An 18870-nucleotide genomic window follows, 5' to 3' on the forward strand; every position below is an offset into this window, starting at 1 on the left:
TCTCTTATTCTCCCTATTTCATTATACACACTGAACGCATAATTTATTACTACTATACTATGTCTATTCTTTGTGTACATATTTACAGTGTTCAACTTACCTATAGAGAAAAAGTATTGCTCTGGGATCCTCGCAAATACCCTACATTTCATATTCCAGCTGCGTTACCAGCGTGGTTGGTCCTTGTAGTGTAGTGGTTAACACATCGGACTGGAATACCGAAGATGTGGGTTCGATTCCCGCCAAGGGCATTTGATACTTTTCTCTCATTCTCTTTATTTCATTACACACACCCTGAGTAAATGAGTCTGTAATCAACAAATGGTTCCCAATGACACATTGGTATGAATTAGAAAATAGTCTATTTCGATAGCATGAGACAAGTCCGAAAGTGAGGAACACTAAATTTTATTAATGGCAATTTTTCTTCAATGTTAAAACTGCTTGCACTAAATCCTGTTTTTCATCCATGTGTTTTGATAATGGCTTTAATTTTTTCAATACTGATATTACTACCACATGACAATATTGCCACAGTCTTTCCAACATGCTGTTCTTTAGTCTTGACGTATCCAGCAACGGCTAAGCCTGCAGAACCCTCTATAATCTAAAACCCAAGAACTTGTGTAAGACAGACATGCTAAAGTATACCACTGAAGAAATACAACATGGCATGCATTTGCTGTATGCATGTGCTGTGTGCATTGCTGTATGCATCTGTTGTGAGCCCAGTATGCATGTGCTGTGTGCATTGCTGTATGCATGTGCTGTGCGCATTGCTGTATGCACGTGCTGTGTGCAGTTATAAAGCATGCAGGAATTGTCAGAATCAAAGAGAAGTGTTCTAGGGGAAGCATGACTAGTACTGTCACTGTTTCACTCATGGCACTCTCCAGCTTATCTTCCCTCTGTAAAATCAACAGCTGAGAATATTTTAATTTAAAAATGTGGTAGTTTGTGGGTGATGGTTTTCCCCCACACTACTAGTAGGAAAGTGATAAATCTATGCAAGATTTTGTTCGAGATATGCACTGCAAGAACTCTCTGAGCAACACTTTGGCTGTGAGAACCTTGTGGCAATATAATATCGTTATTCATCATCATCATGCATCCAGGTTAACTGTCAATATAATGCTATATAGCATCTTAAATGCCAACCTTGACCATCGTCAGTGCCCTACACTTCATACTAACCATCTCTCATGCTTGTAAATTGCATTAACAAAATCTGTCATTTTCAACTCCATGTAAAGCACCTTTGATTATATCCATATAGAAAGGGTGCTATATAAATCATAAGTCATCTTACCTTATGATGGTGTTCTAAGACATTGTATATCGCTCTACTCATGTCTTCTTCTGTCACCACCACCCACTGGTCAACAACCCTTTTGCACAGGTTAAAAGTTACCTTGAACAGATATCAAAATAATGTAAACAGACAGTTAAATTAGATGCAAAGAAAACAAGATATTTATTTGAAAAAAAAACAGTGGTCAGGAATAAACCCCTAAAAGATCATATTATGTTTACGATTCTGAAAGGTCAAATAAGGTGCACCTTATATGTAAGGAAATATGGTAACTTATAAAAGAATGCTGCATTTTGATTGGTAGTGAAATTACTATCATAAATGATCTATTAGTCCACTAGTAAAAACAAAAAAAGTCTGTTGGAACATTCACATACTTTGCCTTGATTGCATTTTTCTGTGGTTTGGTAAAATTTCCAAAAATTGTTAGTAGTTGTTTCCTGTCGTTAATGACTGATCTACTCATAAACTTTCTGGGCCACAGAGTGAAAAAGACTGTTAGCAATATCGACAAGTACAGGGGCGTAGTCAGGGTGGAGCCAAGGGGCCAGCCCCCTCGGCCTCCCCCCTTGTGGCAACAAAATGGTGGCTTTTTAGAATTCATACGATAATTTTCAATTTTGTTTTGTTATTACATTAAAGCATAAAACATCCCCCCCCCCCCCCCCCCCCTTTTTGGTTCTGCGTTTTGGGGCTCAAACAAAATGGCAGATTATTGAATTTGGGGACCCATTTGGAAAATCCTGGCTACGCCCCTGAAGTATAATAACATCCACTCACAGATCCTTGTTCCACACCACCAGCAGTTCCATCTGACAATGTGTCCTTGTGCGGCATCTCTAATATCTTGCCAGCTTTCTGTGATTCTGACATAACTGGAGACTGATCTGTCTCACATCCAATGATCTGATTAAAAACAGCGTTTTAAACTTTAAAAAAGGCAGATGCATTTATGCCATCCTAATATATATATTTCTATTTGTGAGGGAAACATGTCATTAAGTGCACAAATTGCTTAATATAGATTGTATGCATGTGAACTCTGATTGGTCGAGAACTGTGCTTTAATTTTTTATTTAATGGAGTACTGTTGCTGACGCCATCCTCGTGCTCACAGCAAACTCTGTAAAGAAAACTGCAACAGAATTATTCTTTCTATAAAATAAAACAAAAAAATTAAATTTTCCGTGCTCCATTCATTATAAAGCAATTAGGAAGCGTCAAAAGCCCCTACATATCTAGTATTCCTGTTTTAATTTGTTTCCTGTGAGACATAACATTTTACAATAATATACCTTGATGCTGGGTTTAACAGACTTGAGGTAGGCTGCCATACCACCAATGATACCCCCTCCTCCCACAGCTACAAATAATACATCAATCTCAGGGAGGTCTTGGTGAAGCTCATAACTGAAATATCACAGTAATCATTAATTTACTATTTTTGATAGATCTCCATGGAGTTATGAATTTATTTTATGCTGGTCATTAAACAAATGAGTAGGGCATATAATTAGCGATTCTGAGGTTGAGGGAAAAACTGGGTCGAGTTGGCACTGCAGTGCATTGTGGGACTGTTTTTGGGCCAGGACTTTCCAAAATCAACTCCTAAATTCCAATTCGATCACGGAATGAGGGCCACAGATTTGTTAGCCTCTGGCTATTAAGTGCTACCCTCATGAAAAAAGGACGTTTTTTTTAAGATGGCATCTATATATTTTGTCCCCTAAAACAGCCCCAAAATGCACTGCAAAGCAAACTCAGCCTAGTCTTTTCAATATCAACCTCAGAATGGCTAATAAAAAAGGCTGTATTTTGATTCTTAACTTTATCCATACCATGGACAGGGATAAAAATAGGTAGTGAATGGGAGTGTCAAAACCACCCCATGGGGTAGGTCAAAGCTCAAGCAAGCTGCAATATGAACTGATCTTGAAGCCAACATACCCTAAAGCACCTTGGCCAGCTATGACATCCCAGTCATTGGAGGGTGAAATGTAAGGAATTCCTTTTTCCTAAAAAAAAATCCAAATTAACTAAGAAAGGTTATACAAATTGTGATTTAATTATCTCATACAAAAACATATTAATTGATAACAAAACTCATCATACTACAAATCAAGTGTATGCTGTAAGAGATTATGGTGGTTTAAAATGATTTCCAAGGTTTCAATCACTAACAGAACCTTTGATCCTCACCTGACTGACAGCTCTTGCCTTTGATTCTGCTTCAGCACAAGTGTGACCATACTGCTCAACAGTAGAGCCAAACTGCTCGATCATTTTACGCTTGAAATCCTCTGCCATTGCAGGAACATAGATCACACCCTTGATCCCTAAGACATGCATTGCCTTGGACTACACACATGATTATTTATTAGAATAATTTAATGTATAAGTAAAAATGTTTAATATTTTATGCAACAAACTATTGTTCAAAGTATTGTGTAAAGTACTTTGTACTCCATCCCCACACACACACACACAGAGGAAAGTTGGTTTTTCTAAAGGGTGGTGAGCTAGGGTACGTGACAAGATATATAATAATTCTTGTCAGGGACTAGAGATAATAAAGGGTTTAAATCTCAATTAGAGTCATCCTGCAATGCTTCATTATCCAACTTTTAAAGGTGCTCCAAGGGGTAGGTGTTCCATGGCCTTTGCTCCCATCATAGTCTATAAGGAACTTTGGCTTAATTAAGGTTAATGGGGAGCAATAACAGTAAGGGAGGGGTGCAAAAATCAAATACAGAAGTCCTACATAGCCAATGTGCACAAGCACAAATTGCTAGCACAAAGCATGATGGGAAACTGAGTACTTGCACTTTTTAGGCTCCTCTTAAAATCTGACAATTTTTTTCTTTAATTTGATGTTTTCTATGAAAAGGTAAGTATTTCAATAGACAAATAACAGTAATTGTTTTCTGAAAGTTCCTTTGATTTATCTTTTCCAATTTTTGCTAGCACAAAGCATGATGGGAAACTGAGTACTTGCACTTTTTAGGCTCCTCTTAAAATCTAACAATTTTTTTCTTTAATTTGATGTTTTCTATGAAAAGGTAAGTATTTCAATAGACAAATAACAGTAATTGTTTTCTGAAAGTTCCTTTGATTTATCTTTTCCAATTTTTGCAACGTTCAATTTCCCAGAGTGCTTTGTGAGCTTTGATGCACATTGCTTATTCTAAGAACACCTGTTGTTTTGACTATCACCATGGTAACAGGAAGAACCAGTTTCTTACACATGCAGCTCCATGATTTCCAGTTGATGCAGCAACAGCTCCCTTTTCTATCATATCAGGGTTATCTTCTTTTAAAGTAAGCAGCTTGTTGAATGCCCCTCTGGCTTTGGCTGATCCAGTTATCTGCTCACTTTCTGATCAAAACGATATTATTAGACTTTTTGCTCATGGCGCATGTAGAAAAATGAAGGGGACCATTTTGTATATCGTAAAAGTGGTTTAATGTATTTTCATTGGCCATCCTTTCGACTCAAATTCTTTTGTGCTGCTCTCCTTTTGAGACTTATTTTTTTCCTTACCCCTCCACACTTTAATACCGTACACACACACTAGTATAAAATAAAAGGTCTCTGATTGCAACAAAAAAGACTTCATAGAAATCAGTTTTTTGATGGTCGTACGAATGCACACTGTAATTTGATTGGCATCCACTATCGCGACGGATAGATTGCGTGACTGCAAGTCTGCATTCGACGCCATTTGTCTTTAGAAATTGCACTTGTTTCAACCTCAAAACCGACATATGGCACAAGAATAAAATAGACCTAAGGAGACCTGCAAACGAGAAATTAGCATTTACTAAAATAATACATGAAATAACTTACCCCATTTGATATAGACATTTGCCTCTCCTAACGCGCTAAGCCACGGGGAATAATCTATGGCTGTATGTCGAACATTTGAACGAATTCGTTTATAGGCATCAATAGATTTTTGCTTTAAAACATCTAGTTCCATGGTGGCGTTGTTAAAAGTTAAAATCTATGTGTTATGCAATGATTTGATCGTAAAAAACTGTACCGTTAGGTCATTCACTGGGCTGTGAACAGGGCTCAGAATCTTGCAACCTTTGCACAGGGAGCCCAATTTGACACAGGGAGCCCAAACTTATTATTCATTGTCAGCAAAATACCACAAAATTCAAGTAAATTTTGCAGTAGCCACCATATCTATTTTGGTTATGATATGTGAGGTCTAGAAAAATATTCTATTTTTGAAAGAGATAGATATATTATAAGTAAAGCATAATAGACAACAAACTGACACTGCAAATATTTTAACCTTTAGCAGATGGAGCCCAGTTTAATTATGTAAAGCTAAAACTAAACCAAATTGCCTTTCTTTGATTCATTGTTTGCATTTGGGGGCGAAGATGGTCTCCTTAATATCATAAGTAAGTGGAAAAATTATGCAAAAATACATAACATGATTTTTTGAATGCCTTTTGATTTTTTCCGAAAAGTCTTTTAGGGAATTTATCAAGCAAGCTGTCAAAGAAGAAATATTCCATAATACAAGCAGCAGAACTAAGTTCAGCTAATTTTGAAAATTTATCAATAATTTTAGGATAAATTTTGAACAAATTTCAAAAATTCCTAGTCTGTTGTCAATGATTGAAATTGACCTTCATGTGTAACCAAAATTTTGCGATTATTCAAGTAAAACAGCTGATTTATATATATTATTATGTCTCATAAATTTTCATTCCCATTCTCTACTTTAACATCCCCATAATGCCTTGCGTTTTTGGGGGGTAACCAATCAAAAAACTGTCCCAAATTGAAAGGTTTCTTAATTGAATTTATACTATACCTGCTTTTATCTGTACAGTACTGATTATCAGTTTATTCCGAGTTAGTTTTGCGTGTATGGATCATCAAGGGTTTTGGCCTTACAGAAAATGTATTTAAAATGTTTCGAATTTACCTTAAACGTCTTCAAGCTTCTACCTTTTTCTGTTTTTTACTTCTTCATTTTATCTTTGGATACCAAACAAGGTATTTTCAACATTGTCCGATCAGCCTTCAGCAAAATAAGTGGGTTTTTACCCTCTGGTTACCCCCCAAAGATGCAAAGGATCATGGGGATGTGAAAGTCGAGAATAGTTTGAAAAAGATGTTTTTCCAATCAACTCATTATTAATACCATGTTGCTAAATGGCTGACAGCTGACCAAGGTCTTCAAAATCATAAATGGACAGCAGTCAGAACTAAAAATATAATGGCTGGTTATTTAACAATATTATTCGCTGAAGGCGAAGTGAATATTGGGGGGGATATTTACCGAGACGCGAGTCTTCAAGCGGCGAGGTAAATATTCTCCGATAATCACTGAGGCTGAGGCAAATAATTGATTTAGTATAAACACACAGGTGATTCTTTCAAAAAAAGAAAGAAAAGAAGATAAAAGACATTTTTTCCAGTAACAGCAACAAAGCAGCTGGCTGCTATTTTGGATTATCGCTGGAGGTGATCATTGTGTGATAGTGTAAGTTTCTCGACCAATCAGGGCGCCATGAATAGAACCATTTAGCCATTTATCATCGGTATTTTTAATAACATCTGTATCCGTTTTGTTTGATAGCCATACTTCCATTATATCAATTAATTATGAATTTTGTCCCTCAGCTGTTCATATCACCTTTTAGAAAAATAAGAAATATCCTTTCCATTTGCCATAAAACTGGAATCATTCATTTTCTATTTCTGTGGATTGCTGCTTGTGTTTAAGTGCTTTGAATTCCCTAAAATTCTTCATCAAATCTTTCATTTCATTTTCTAAATTAACTAAATCACAGCACAAATCGATAGCCGATCTAAAGTCGTTTTGACCTGTCCGTAAACACATCGGCACCAAAACCCCAAACCATTTTAAAGGATCTTTTCCTACGGTTTCTTGTCTTCCTACAGTTTTGTCCTTCTTTTTCATATCACTCAGTTCTATTTCTTGTACCCCAAATGCCAAGTTATCGTCAACTGATTCACTAATTTCGCCATTTTCTTTTGAAGGCAAAGTTCCCTTCCTTTTTCTCAGTCCACTACTCGAAGATTCGTCCTCTTGATCTTCTTTCTTATTCTCTGAGTGACCAGGAATATTCTTTTGTAATTCAAATTGCATGGCATTATTTTCATACACAGAAACCAGAGCTTGCATTCGAGAACTGTATTGAAGCGGTCCTACAGCTTTATTACCCATGGAATAACGAGCTTGAGATAAGTTCAAATATCCATCTCGCATTGCCTTAGAAAGTTCCTCTCTTTTTCGTTGTAACGATTCAAATTTCTCGAAAAATTCGAGAGTCAAGTCGTCTAGCTTTTCTGCAACAGAGTCATCCGCCATTTTGATCATAAGCTGGGACGAGCAAGGTCTGGGTGAGTACAGGAGGCCCAATCGTTATGAAAAAATAGATTTTTGATACTTTATTAAATAATACTACTTTATAAACTGAAAAAAGTAAAGAATTTGAAATAAAAAGCAATATTGGAGCATTGCTTTTGTATCTTTAAATTTATTTCTGTCTAGAATAATATTGAATTTGACATTCGGTACAGAAATGAACCTGAAAGGGAACAGCGATTTGGGTTCCCTGTGTTCCGTTATATTGTAAATCAGTTCGCAGTTGTTTCGGTGAACGGAGAAATATTGCTAAAATTTTCCTTTATTTTGGCAGTTTTTTTGGGTTTCTGCAAACATTTGAATAAGCAAAGAACATCACAAGGGAATTAGGAAAGGGGGGCGTAGAAATATGACATCGACTCTTCAAGATCGAATACTGGAAGCTGCAACTAGAATCAAAGGCTACGTTCGACATACACCGCTGGACCATTCTCATTGGTTAAGCACCGAGGGAAAAGCCAATGTTTACATCAAATGGGGTAAAGTTATATAAAACATAGAAGTTTGCAAAGGTGATGGTTGCTATAGACTGTCGGATACTGTCCAGCTCAATCACCATTTTTTTATTTTATCCTAGATTCCATGTTTCGGACCAGAGATATAAGCATTTCATAGCCCAGATAGCCCAGTCACATACATCTCACAGAAAGGCTTATCAAACATTAGAAATGGAAAAATGATGCATCATTCATTTGACAATGGCTGTCTTCCTTTCCCTTTCCTCTTGGTCCACCCCACCCCCCTCCCTTATCCCTTGGTACACACAGGAGCATAGCGGTCTCAGTCAAACACATACATATACACATTCCACACTCTCCCCTTTCTACGCCAATGCAAACGCACAAATCCTTAGACATGACCTGGGCTGTTAGGACAGGGCGTTCAGGTTACTTAGCCTGCGTCACATCTGGACTTTTTTGTAATTCCGACAAAAAAGTCTGGATGTGACGCAGGCTAAGGTTACTAGGCAATGGCCTCAATTGACTCATAGTAAGGAAACAGCTTTCACTATAAAAAAGGTTTGATTCTCAAAAAGTTCAATTTATTACTGATGACCCTCCCCTCTGAAGCCCAAGCCCTCCCACTCCCCCCACCCCTTATAAAAAACATGCCTTCATTCGACATAGTGGTCATTGAGACAAGACATTTGCTTGCATTTCAGAAAATGAACAAGTTACTGGTTCTTTCAAAGCTAGAGGAGCTTTTAATAAAATAATCACCTTGATAAACACTAACCAATCAGTAAAAAGTAAAGGAGTAGTAACTGCATCCAGTGGTAACCATGGAGCTGCTTGTGTAAGCATTGGAAATAATCTTGCTTATATATAATAATATATCCATTGATAATAATACACTCCTCCTCCTAAGCCTGTACACCCCTCATAGGCCTATAGGCCATCAACAGCATCTGAACGCCAGATTGTTTTCCTGTTGGTGATGTTTCTGTAGCATTTTTTGTTTTTTTACAGGGAAGGGTTGCTAGCCCTTGCCCAACCCTCCTCCTTTCTCATTTGGGCTTGGGACTGGCCATGGCAGAGTTAAAAATAATATCAATAGATATTAATAAATGGGTTCTTAAAACAAAGATAATTTTCAAAATTAAGGGAGTAGTACTCACTGTACTCTCATGTATCCATGGTAACAACAGGACCTAGTTTTAATTTGTATTATACATACATTTCTTTGTTCTATAGGTAGACAACTTGTTAATTTGGTCCTTATGAGCTTTTGATTATATTAACCATTAGTTACAAGTTAAATACAAATTTCTAATTGATGAAAATTAAGGAAGTAGATATAGTATTCATATATACCCATTATACTAATTTATATTATTATACATTTTACTAAGTATCTCAATTCTGATTGGTTGAGAGCCCTCAGCCAATCCCTGATATCGTGTGAACTCAACATGATAAATGTATTATCTGTAGGTTTTCCTACAGATAATACATTTATCATGTCAAGTTCATTCAAGGTCATGCTGTGGTATCTTTGTTTTTATTCATTATATGTATTTATGTATATTTCCGGAATTTATTTCGGTTATCGCATAATATTGTAAATTATCAAGGCCGAGGCTGTGTTAACACAGCCTCGGTCTTGATAATTTATGATATCATGCTCAACCTCATCCAATAATTGCTTAATACACTATCATTATTTTATAATGGATGGATATGAAGGTTATTAATGTGTATATTTTCTAGTCATTGGCTATGAAGTCACTTGGTATTAATAATGGAGTGGTATATTCACCTGAGTATGTCAGTGATGCTAAACGTAGCATGATTGATCAGTATGGAGGTCAAGTCAAGCTTCATGGTCAAGATTGTATTGATACTGAAAATTATGCTAGGACTACAGCTCAGGTATTGTACAAAGGTTGCTTTATTCATCCATTCACAAACATCAAAAATTTGTTTGTATTTGTTTATTTGTTATTTATTTGTTTCTGTGGTTGTTGTTTGCTTGTTAAGGTGGTTGTTTGTTTCTTTGGGTGGTTGTTTGTTTCTTTGGGTGGTTGTTTGATCCTTTATGGGTGTGTGGTTGGTTGTTTGATTGGGTGATTGTTTGGGTGATTGTTTGGGTGCTTGTTTGTTTGGATGGTCAGTTGTTTGGGTTGTTGTTTGTTTGTTTGGGTAATTTGGTTAGTTGTTTGGATGGGTGGCAGCTTGGGTGGATGTTTATTTGATTGGGTGGTTGTTTGGGTGTTTGTTGGTTGTTTGATTGACTGGTTGTTTGGGTGGTAGTACTTTTGTTTGGGTGGTTGTAGGTTGCATTGTTTGTTTGTATGGGTGGTTGGTTGTTTGGGTGGGTGGGTGGGTATTTTTTTGTTTATTTGCTGTTTGTTTAGGTTTGTGGTTGGTCATTTGGGTGGGTGGTTTTCTTGTTTATTTCGTCTTTTTTTGTCTGGATCGACGTAGCTGGTTGTTTGTTAGGTTGGTTTTTTGAATTCGTTATTGGTGTATTGGCTTGCGTTTGGTTGGTTGCTTCTTTTTTTTAATTGCAAGACAGTTTTTCAATCTATGTATAGTACAGGTAGCAATAACCAATTTTATGAGTATTTTCGGTGCAAGATTGATATTAGTATCCTTATTTTGTGAACGTTTCCTTATGAATCCTATGTTCAATCTTTTCTTTTGTACAGGAAAGAGACATGCCTTACATCCCACCTTACAATGACTATGATGTAATAGCTGGACAGGGTACGGTAGGGTACGTTATTATCTTACTTTTACTAGTCCTTCCTCCGCAAAACATAACACTTCCAATTCGATATCTGAATTTGATCAAGGCTGTCTCTGATGTTTTATGCTATCGAAATTTAAAGGTATTTTACTAAACGGATATCACAACACCCTTAATGGGATTCTGTTGTAAACGTTCTGCCTATAGCGATATTTTTGGTCTCGTATGGGCGGGTAGTGTCCAGTCGCCCCCACAGTTTTAGCAAGGTAGTGTAGTGGGTTAAGTTGGTTAAGGTTCTGCCTGCGAACAACGAGCTCATTTACACGTTTTTATACCCTCAATTTTTTGCTTACTCTAGTCTCGAAATTCATGAAGATCTTCCCTCAGTGGACGTCGTATTCGTTGCTGTTGGTGGCGGAGGACTGATCAGCGGTATTGCCACATACTTTAAAGCTGTTAAACCTGATGTTAAGGTAAGACAAATAGACGAAGCTACGGAAGAAATTACAACAGCAACACATATCGTGACGGTGCTTAAGGCAAGGGCGGATCCAGCCAAAATTTTTTGGGGGAACTAATTGAGTTTCTTCCGTCAACACAACGGAAAACAATTAAAAGAAAGCATCGAATTCTTCAGTTTTGTTGTTGTTTTTTTCTGCTGAAATGGGCGTCAGCCCCCCTTCACCCCCCCCCCCCCCCCCCTGGATCCGCCCTTGTAAGGCCCCAACCAGCGCAATGATTCTCCTCCATCAAAACGTTTATCCGCTTGAGCGATGATTACTTGTAGCCTCTATTGTTCAGGTTATTGGATGTCAACCTGTAGAGTCAGCAGTTCTTTACCATTCTGTCAAGGCGTGTAAGATTCTTGACTTGTCTTCAGGAGACACGCTGTCAGATGGAACAGCTGGAGGAGTTGAACAAGGATCGGTATGTTGTCCATGAAACATGTTGATGAAGTCAGTCACCTTCCTTCCTTCCTTCCTTCCTTCGTTCTTTTATTTTTTTATTCATTTTCATATTCTTCTCTTTTGGGAGACGTCTTAAGAGGGCATCTCTGTAACAGCGTGCCACTCGATCTGGGCTCGAAAAATAGATTTCTTTTATATTCCTATCATCGAAAGTACTATCTATCCTCACTACAAAATTGCAGTTAGAATTGTTCTAAATTCTTTTTTCCACCCGCTATGCGAATTTTTGTCCATCGACCCCAAATCAGTGAAAGACGCCGATTTTCGAGGTCGGCCGAGGGCTATTTTCAAAGTCTGTTTTCTCGGGTTTCTCTGCACATAAAAGCTAATTTTTCTATCCAGAACTTTAGTCTAGGGTAACTTCTGCATAAAAACAGTAATAGTTTTTTTTGGAATGCGCGAATTCTGAAAAATAATCCTAACTGATCGAGACTACTGAAAGCGTGACATAGAAAGCTAAGATTATGAGACCTCGAATATTGCAAATTTCTCATTTGTGGCACCTAATCCAGCCCTAAAATATCATTCAACCTTGAGATAAGAAGCTATTTTATAGATGTGTGCAATAAAATTTGCGGCACATTGCGTTTCTACGAAATAAGCTAAGTTTCAAATTGTTCTATTTTCAGTTATTTCCTTGCGTGACACGACAGGCCGTTGGGTCTGTGACGGCTACTTCTTTGCTCATTATCCTCAATACCATTACCTAAAATATAATATGATGAATTAAACCTTAACTTTACAATATTTGTTCCATTATAAAAGATTTCAATAATCTACGGCTTCATTTAATAGTGTTTCTATAAGCTGTTTTGAAATTTCACCGCACAGTAATTTTTTTTATTTGAATATCTCGAGGTCGGGAGGTCAATCGCTATTTGTTTATTTAATTATGTTATTTGATCAACTCTATACTTATATTAGTAGTACTTGGAATACTGAATCCATGTCTTTGTACTAAATACCAGTGAGTTAGACTAGGAAAAAATGAAATAAAATAAAACAAAACAACAATGCATAATTTTTTTTAAAAATATACATCTTTTAAATATAATACAAATAACCATTATTACAAATACAAATATATATCTAAGAGCGAAATTCAGTCCGAGATATATGAAACTATATACGATGGGCTCCGCCGAGAACCAGACGAAGCTTCTTATATATCACTTGTTCAAGAGACACCTTCAACACTTAGCATGAGTTGGGCTCTAAAACCAAGAACCGGATTGAGCTGCTCGTTTTACGGAAAATGTGCGGTCGTATTTGACAGCAAAGTTTAACCTGGGTGAGATGACTGGTAGAAAAGCAGACCCTGAACAAGTTGCCGCGGATATGCGGTGCGCGAGAAATAAGAACGATGAAAGGCGCTTTGAAAGAGAAGAATGGCTATCGAAGACCCAGATTGCAGGAAACTCAATTAGACCCCCCCCCCCCCAACTCAATTAGACCCCCCCTTGCTGTTACAAGAAATTGATCATGAGTATAGCATATTGGCCTGCAACACCCCATTATGACACGTACGATCTTTGCGCCTACTATATCAAAGAAACAAGATCTCAGCCTTCAATGTTGCAATGCTGAAAAAAATACTTAATCACTTTGAAGTACAGTTTAGATCTAAAGACCTTAAAGCAGAGCTCTTGCGTTTGGTTGGGGAAGTCATTAAGGAATGCAAGTGTTCTCCGCAGTAGAATCAGTAGTGCTAGCTAGCTATACCGCAAACCGGTTGGCTCAGCTAGTTGGTTGAGCATCGGGACTTTCGTGCGGGAGGTCGTGGCTCGAGTCCCAGCTTGACCAACACTCAGGGTCTTAAAATAACTGAGAAGAAAGTGCTGCCTTTGTAATTACATCTGCAAATGGTTAGGCTTTCAAGTGGCTCGGATGACCACTTTAAATGGCGGTCTTGTCCCTCCACAATCATCATTACTAACCAACATCGGAGGGACGTAAAAGAACCACTGAGGACGTAAAGAAACCCTGGCAGTGACCACCCTCAGTGCCTACACTTCATACTAACCATCTCTCATGCTTGTAAATTGCATAAAAGCAATCTGTCATTAACAACTCAATGTAGAGCGCCTTTGATTATATTCATATAGAAAAGGCGCTATATAAATTCATAAGATCATTGTAACATTTAATCTTAGTTCAGTGAGTACACGACAGGGGCGGCGGAAGCTGAACATTGTCCATTGGAGGACTTGGAGGAGCACGTCAAAACAGCCTGTACTGATTGACTGTTTTAAAATCGCCTTGAAAGTAATGTTAGTTCCGAACCCATGAAGATAACCAAAGAATTTGTTTTTGTAATGAAGATGATGACGATGACGATGACGATGATGATGATAATAATAATGATTTATTAAATTATAATAATAATAACAATAATGATGATTATAATAATAATAATAATAATAATAATACAACAAAACAACAACAAAAGAAAAGGCCGTCCAATAAAAACATCAATAAGAACAATCTATCAAAGATTTCAGGAATATCAACCATCACAGATTTTGAAAGAATGCTTTAGACGCAACCATAATAGCTTGGCTTCAAAGTAGTTGAACGTACTCGAGTAGAGTGAGAGCTGAATGTTTCTCTAAGAGAAATGAACAATACATTGATTCATTGATTGAATAATGGTAATAATAATAATGGTTTATTTGAAGCATATCTACAAGGTAGCTCTATGTCTTCAAAATTATTGGAGGAGCCAGTACCCGCAACCCCCACTTCCGAACCGCCGCCCCTGTATGATCATAATTTTCACAATCACTTGTTCTGTAGTTATGAATGAATTCATACGTTTGATTGCACCTGTTGCAAAAATCGTCATCTCAGCCGAAGAACAGTCAAGACTGCAAAGTATTTTTCGAAAAAATGATAGTATATGGAGTTCGAAAATATCGGAAGGACGAAATACCTTTTCACAATAGAAAATGATGGATAATTTATAAAGGAAATAAACGTTGAGAATGTTAAATGACTAGTGACAAAGATATCAATGATATATTACCTACAACTTAAAAAAAACTAGAAATATTCAGCTCTACAAACAAGAACAGTTCTTAGTTTTGGATCTTTTTAGGGTGTTTGGAGATACTACTAAGCGAGGATTTCTTTACTAAATTTACTATAATTAAATAAACAAATAGCGATTGACCTCCCGACCTCGAAATATTCAAATAAAAAAAATTACTGTGCGGTGAAATTTCAAAACAGCTTATAGAAACACTATTAAATGAAGCCGTAGATTATTGAAATCTTTTATAATGGAACAAATATTGTAAAGTTAAGGTTTAATTCATCATATTATATTTTAGGTAATGGTATTGAGGATAATGAGCAAAGAAGTAGCCGTCACAGACCCAACGGCCTGTCGTGTCACGCAAGGAAATAACTGAAAATAGAACAATTTGAAACTTAGCTTATTTCGTAGAAACGCAATGTGCCGCAAATTTTATTGCACACATCTATAAAATAGCTTCTTATCTCAAGGTTGAATGATATTTTAGGGCTGGATTAGGTGCCACAAATGAGAAATTTGCAATATTCGAGGTCTCATAATCTTAGCTTTCTATGTCACGCTTTCAGTAGTCTCGATCAGTTAGGATTATTTTTCAGAATTCGCGCATTCCAAAAAAAACTATTACTGTTTTTATGCAGAAGTTACCCTAGACTAAAGTTCTGGATAGAAAAATTAGCTTTTATGTGCAGAGAAACCCGAGAAAACAGACTTTGAAAATAGCCCTCGGCCGACCTCGAAAATCGGCGTCTTTCACTGATTTGGGGTCGATGGACAAAAATTCGCATAGCGGGTGGAAAAAAGAATTTAGAACAATTCTAACTGCAATTTTGTAGTGAGGATAGATAGTACTTTCGATGATAGGAATATAAAAGAAATCTATTTTTCGAGCCCAGATCGAGTGGCACGCTGTTACAGAGACGCCCTCTTAAGCCTTTTCAACTATGTCTGGGCAAAAGTTAGGCACATGCATTTTTAACATTCATTCAATTATTCTTATTTACCAGGTAACACTTGATTTGTGTAAGTCGTTAGTCGATGACTGGGTATTGGTAACAGAACAAAACATAGGGAAGGCCGTTTATGACGTCTTGGATAAACACCACAAGGTACTTGGTGCTGTTATCTCCCGCTTTCTTTAGGTTGATAGCATTTCATTATTTGTACCACTTCATCCCTCCTCTAGTTACGAGTCCTGATTCGTTTCTCTGTTTTTGAATTCTTTGCTCCGAATTTTATCATCGTCATCATCGTCATCAGGAATGGACCATTATATAATTAAGGGTTTGCAGGGTTTTGTGTTGTACGATTTTTTTTTTTTGTAACGACCCCTGCATGCAATATTTTGTTCGATCATCGTCATTGAATTAATATTATTACCATTACGGCATCCGATGCATTAAGGGATAACCCTGGGCCTTCCTCTGTGAGCAAGAGGACCTCTGACACCCACGCTAACTCGTGTCCCGCGGACAAATAAATCTCTTTAAAGAATAGACAGACATTTAGTTTAGGTACAGAATGCCACATTGTAGCTTGCACATTACTCATCTGAATACATTTTAACAGATCGTCGAGGGTGCAACAGGCGTTACCATAGCAGCTTATCTCAAGACAAAAGACCAATATGAGGGTAAGACGGTGGCTATCGTATCATGTGGAGGCAATATATCCATAAAAACTATAAAGAGTATTATATCACTTCATGGGTAAAGTAGTATCTTCATTTGGCCGCATAACTTTATACCTGCTTAGTTAGCATTCTACGTAAAGTTAATAAAGAATTGCATGAATCCCTTAATTCAATATTGTAGTTATTTATTTATTTTACAGCACTTGCAGGGAGTGATTGCTTAGTTTCCCAGGCCAACGTCCGCGGATTTTGCGATTCCGAGTTCAAAAGTTATCGCGCCCAGAAAACCCCATCGAGCCACTTAAATTTAACTTTAATGTTATTGCAATTTTTGTATCGTTGGAATATATTTGTTCAACCTGAGACGTTTGCTTTGTATGCCTTACCCATACAAGCAGTGCAACCTGACATGCAGGTTTTAACCTGTTAAATCAGTTTGGTCCTGCTCAGTGATTGAATGTTTTTGCCAACCGCGTACGTATTTCCAAACGTGACGCGGTCTAACGAGTGTAACTCGTAATGCATATTTGTTACTCGTGCACTGTAATTTTGTTTTAGTTTTAATTCTCGGTGATTGTTTTCCTTACTGCTATACCGCGTCTGCCTATGAAATTTTTGGTTTATTTTGCCATGTGATTTCTATAAAAGACTTGGTTTTATCTCCCGCTCAAGGATGACAGTCGGTCTTGAAAGGGAGTCTAATGGACTACTTCGACGATACTGCGGCCAGGGGGTAAAACAAAACTAAGATGACGGAAAATATATAGAGTTTCGTTAGTTTGTCTTTCTTTATGGATAAAGCTGATAGATGTGCTGTTCTAATTCATCTTTTGTAAATGCCTTGCGATCCAAGATGACCGACGTATCGTCGAAGTATTCCATTCCCTAGTTAGATTACTGATATATTTTGAGTTGGGGTGTCTTGAAAGATCCTCCTCGTATACGATCATCAGCACATCTTGGTTCTTTGTAGAGCCAGGCGTGCTCTCATACTCATACATAAATGCAATGAGTAGACTACTATTGTCATTCACTAAAGGCGCGGTTACTCGATCGATCTCGTTTATTGAAGGCTTGGTTACATCAAAAATCATATTCACCATTTTCGATGCATCGGTTCACTGGTCAAACACAACCAGTCTAGGTTGCAAGGTTCAATTTTGAATAATCCTTTGAAAGTACCTTGGCGCCTCGCTTGAGCACTTTGTGTTTGACCAGTGAACCGATGTTTGGAAAATGGTGAATGGTTTTCAAGATAGGCGAGAGAAGTATTGTGGAATTACAGCAGTATTAAAATATAGATGGATGGATGGATGGATGGATGGATGGATGGATGGATGGATGGATGGATGGATGGATGGATGGATGGATGGATGGATGGATGGATGGATGGATGGATGGATGGATGGATGGATGGATGGATGGATGGATGGATGGATGGATGGATGAATTTATGAATAAAAAAAGAAAGAAATAGTATTGTTGCTTCAGTTCTCTTTATTTCAGCATGTAAATTATCGACGTACAACATCATAGTCATGAGGGAAAAAATGATAATGCATTAAAAAATTGTTAAAGCACTGTAAAGCGCACCTTTGAAACATTTGTTTTACAATGTAATTATTACCATGCACGCCGAAGTTAGCAGCCTGTTCAGCAGCCTGTTCAAAAATCATAACATTTTATTTTTGGTGAGCGAAAACTTCATTAAATTGATGCTGACAAGGTTAAATTATTTAAAATTAATTTCACTACCAATTGCATTTATACTAGCGCATGAAAAAATATATAAATTTTTGAAAACCTTTGAATTAAATCTTACAAAGAATATATGTCGATCAATACTCGTTAAGTTTCAAAAAAATATCATGAAGTACCATGCTTTAGACTTCAGTTACTCACACGTAATTTTAATTAAAATGATTATTATATTTATCATATAATTATCCATAAATACCTATATTTCTCCTTTTCGAAAAAACTGATATTTTCACATGTGAAAATATCGTTACCATGTGAATATAAGCTATTAGTTTATAAATAAAAACTTTTTATAATAATAAAAAGCTTATTAAGTTAATTTTATGGATAATTATATAACAATTATCGCTACGCTCGCTCGTTAGAGATCTTTTCAACACTCGAAGATAAATTTCGTATCTCCACTCACCCATGTAATATCTATATTACAAAGTGAAGTGCAAATCAATGAAGAATCAATGATAAGAATAAAATATGGAAATTACATGTAAAGATATTAAAGTTTGTTTGTGGTGGCCAAAAAAGCCTAAACTATAAACTGACCGATATCG

General features: G+C 36.8%; 3 protein-coding genes and 1 non-coding gene across 5 annotated transcripts; 2 read left to right on the forward strand and 2 right to left on the reverse strand.

Annotated features, from left to right (window-relative positions):
* The first annotated feature begins 179 nt into the window (after positions 1-179).
* Positions 180-251, forward strand: Trnas-gga (transfer RNA serine (anticodon GGA)). Its single transcript has one exon. It is a non-coding gene; the product is annotated as a tRNA-Ser (tRNA).
* A 136-nt stretch (positions 252-387) lies between these two features.
* On the reverse strand, positions 388-5407 carry LOC116295881 (uncharacterized). 2 transcript variants are annotated; one of them, XM_031703839.1, is made up of 8 exons: positions 5160-5407; positions 4555-4688; positions 3512-3670; positions 3260-3327; positions 2608-2722; positions 2093-2218; positions 1310-1411; positions 388-607 (listed from the first exon to the last, which is right to left on the reverse strand). In XM_031703839.1, the coding sequence occupies exons 1-8, from the start codon at positions 5290-5292 to the stop codon at positions 464-466; spliced, it is 981 nt and encodes a 326-aa protein (XP_031559699.1). In that variant the 5' UTR covers positions 5293-5407; the 3' UTR covers positions 388-463. The 2 variants fall into 2 exon arrangements, with proteins under 2 accessions (XP_031559699.1, XP_031559700.1); XM_031703840.2 differs by having other exon boundaries at positions 4555-4684; positions 5160-5301.
* Positions 5408-5607: 200 nt separating this feature from the next.
* LOC116295883 (vacuolar ATPase assembly protein VMA22) lies at positions 5608-7675 on the reverse strand. Its single transcript, XM_031703842.2, has one exon. The coding sequence runs from the start codon at positions 7672-7674 to the stop codon at positions 7024-7026; it is 651 nt and encodes a 216-aa protein (XP_031559702.1). The 5' UTR covers position 7675; the 3' UTR covers positions 5608-7023.
* A 268-nt stretch (positions 7676-7943) lies between these two features.
* On the forward strand, positions 7944-17864 carry LOC116295871 (uncharacterized). Its single transcript, XM_031703827.2, has 8 exons — positions 7944-8210; positions 8894-9027; positions 9942-10103; positions 10883-10950; positions 11282-11396; positions 11725-11850; positions 15933-16034; positions 16495-17864. The coding sequence occupies exons 1-8, from the start codon at positions 8081-8083 to the stop codon at positions 16636-16638; spliced, it is 981 nt and encodes a 326-aa protein (XP_031559687.1). The 5' UTR covers positions 7944-8080; the 3' UTR covers positions 16639-17864.
* The last annotated feature ends 1006 nt before the right edge of the window (positions 17865-18870 follow it).

Source organism: Actinia tenebrosa, unplaced genomic scaffold (genome assembly GCF_029948245.1).
Source record: "Actinia tenebrosa isolate PJP-AT-01 unplaced genomic scaffold, QUT_ActTen_1.0 PGA_scaffold5__44_contigs__length_20552954, whole genome shotgun sequence".
NCBI lineage: Eukaryota > Metazoa > Cnidaria > Anthozoa > Actiniaria > Actiniidae > Actinia > Actinia tenebrosa.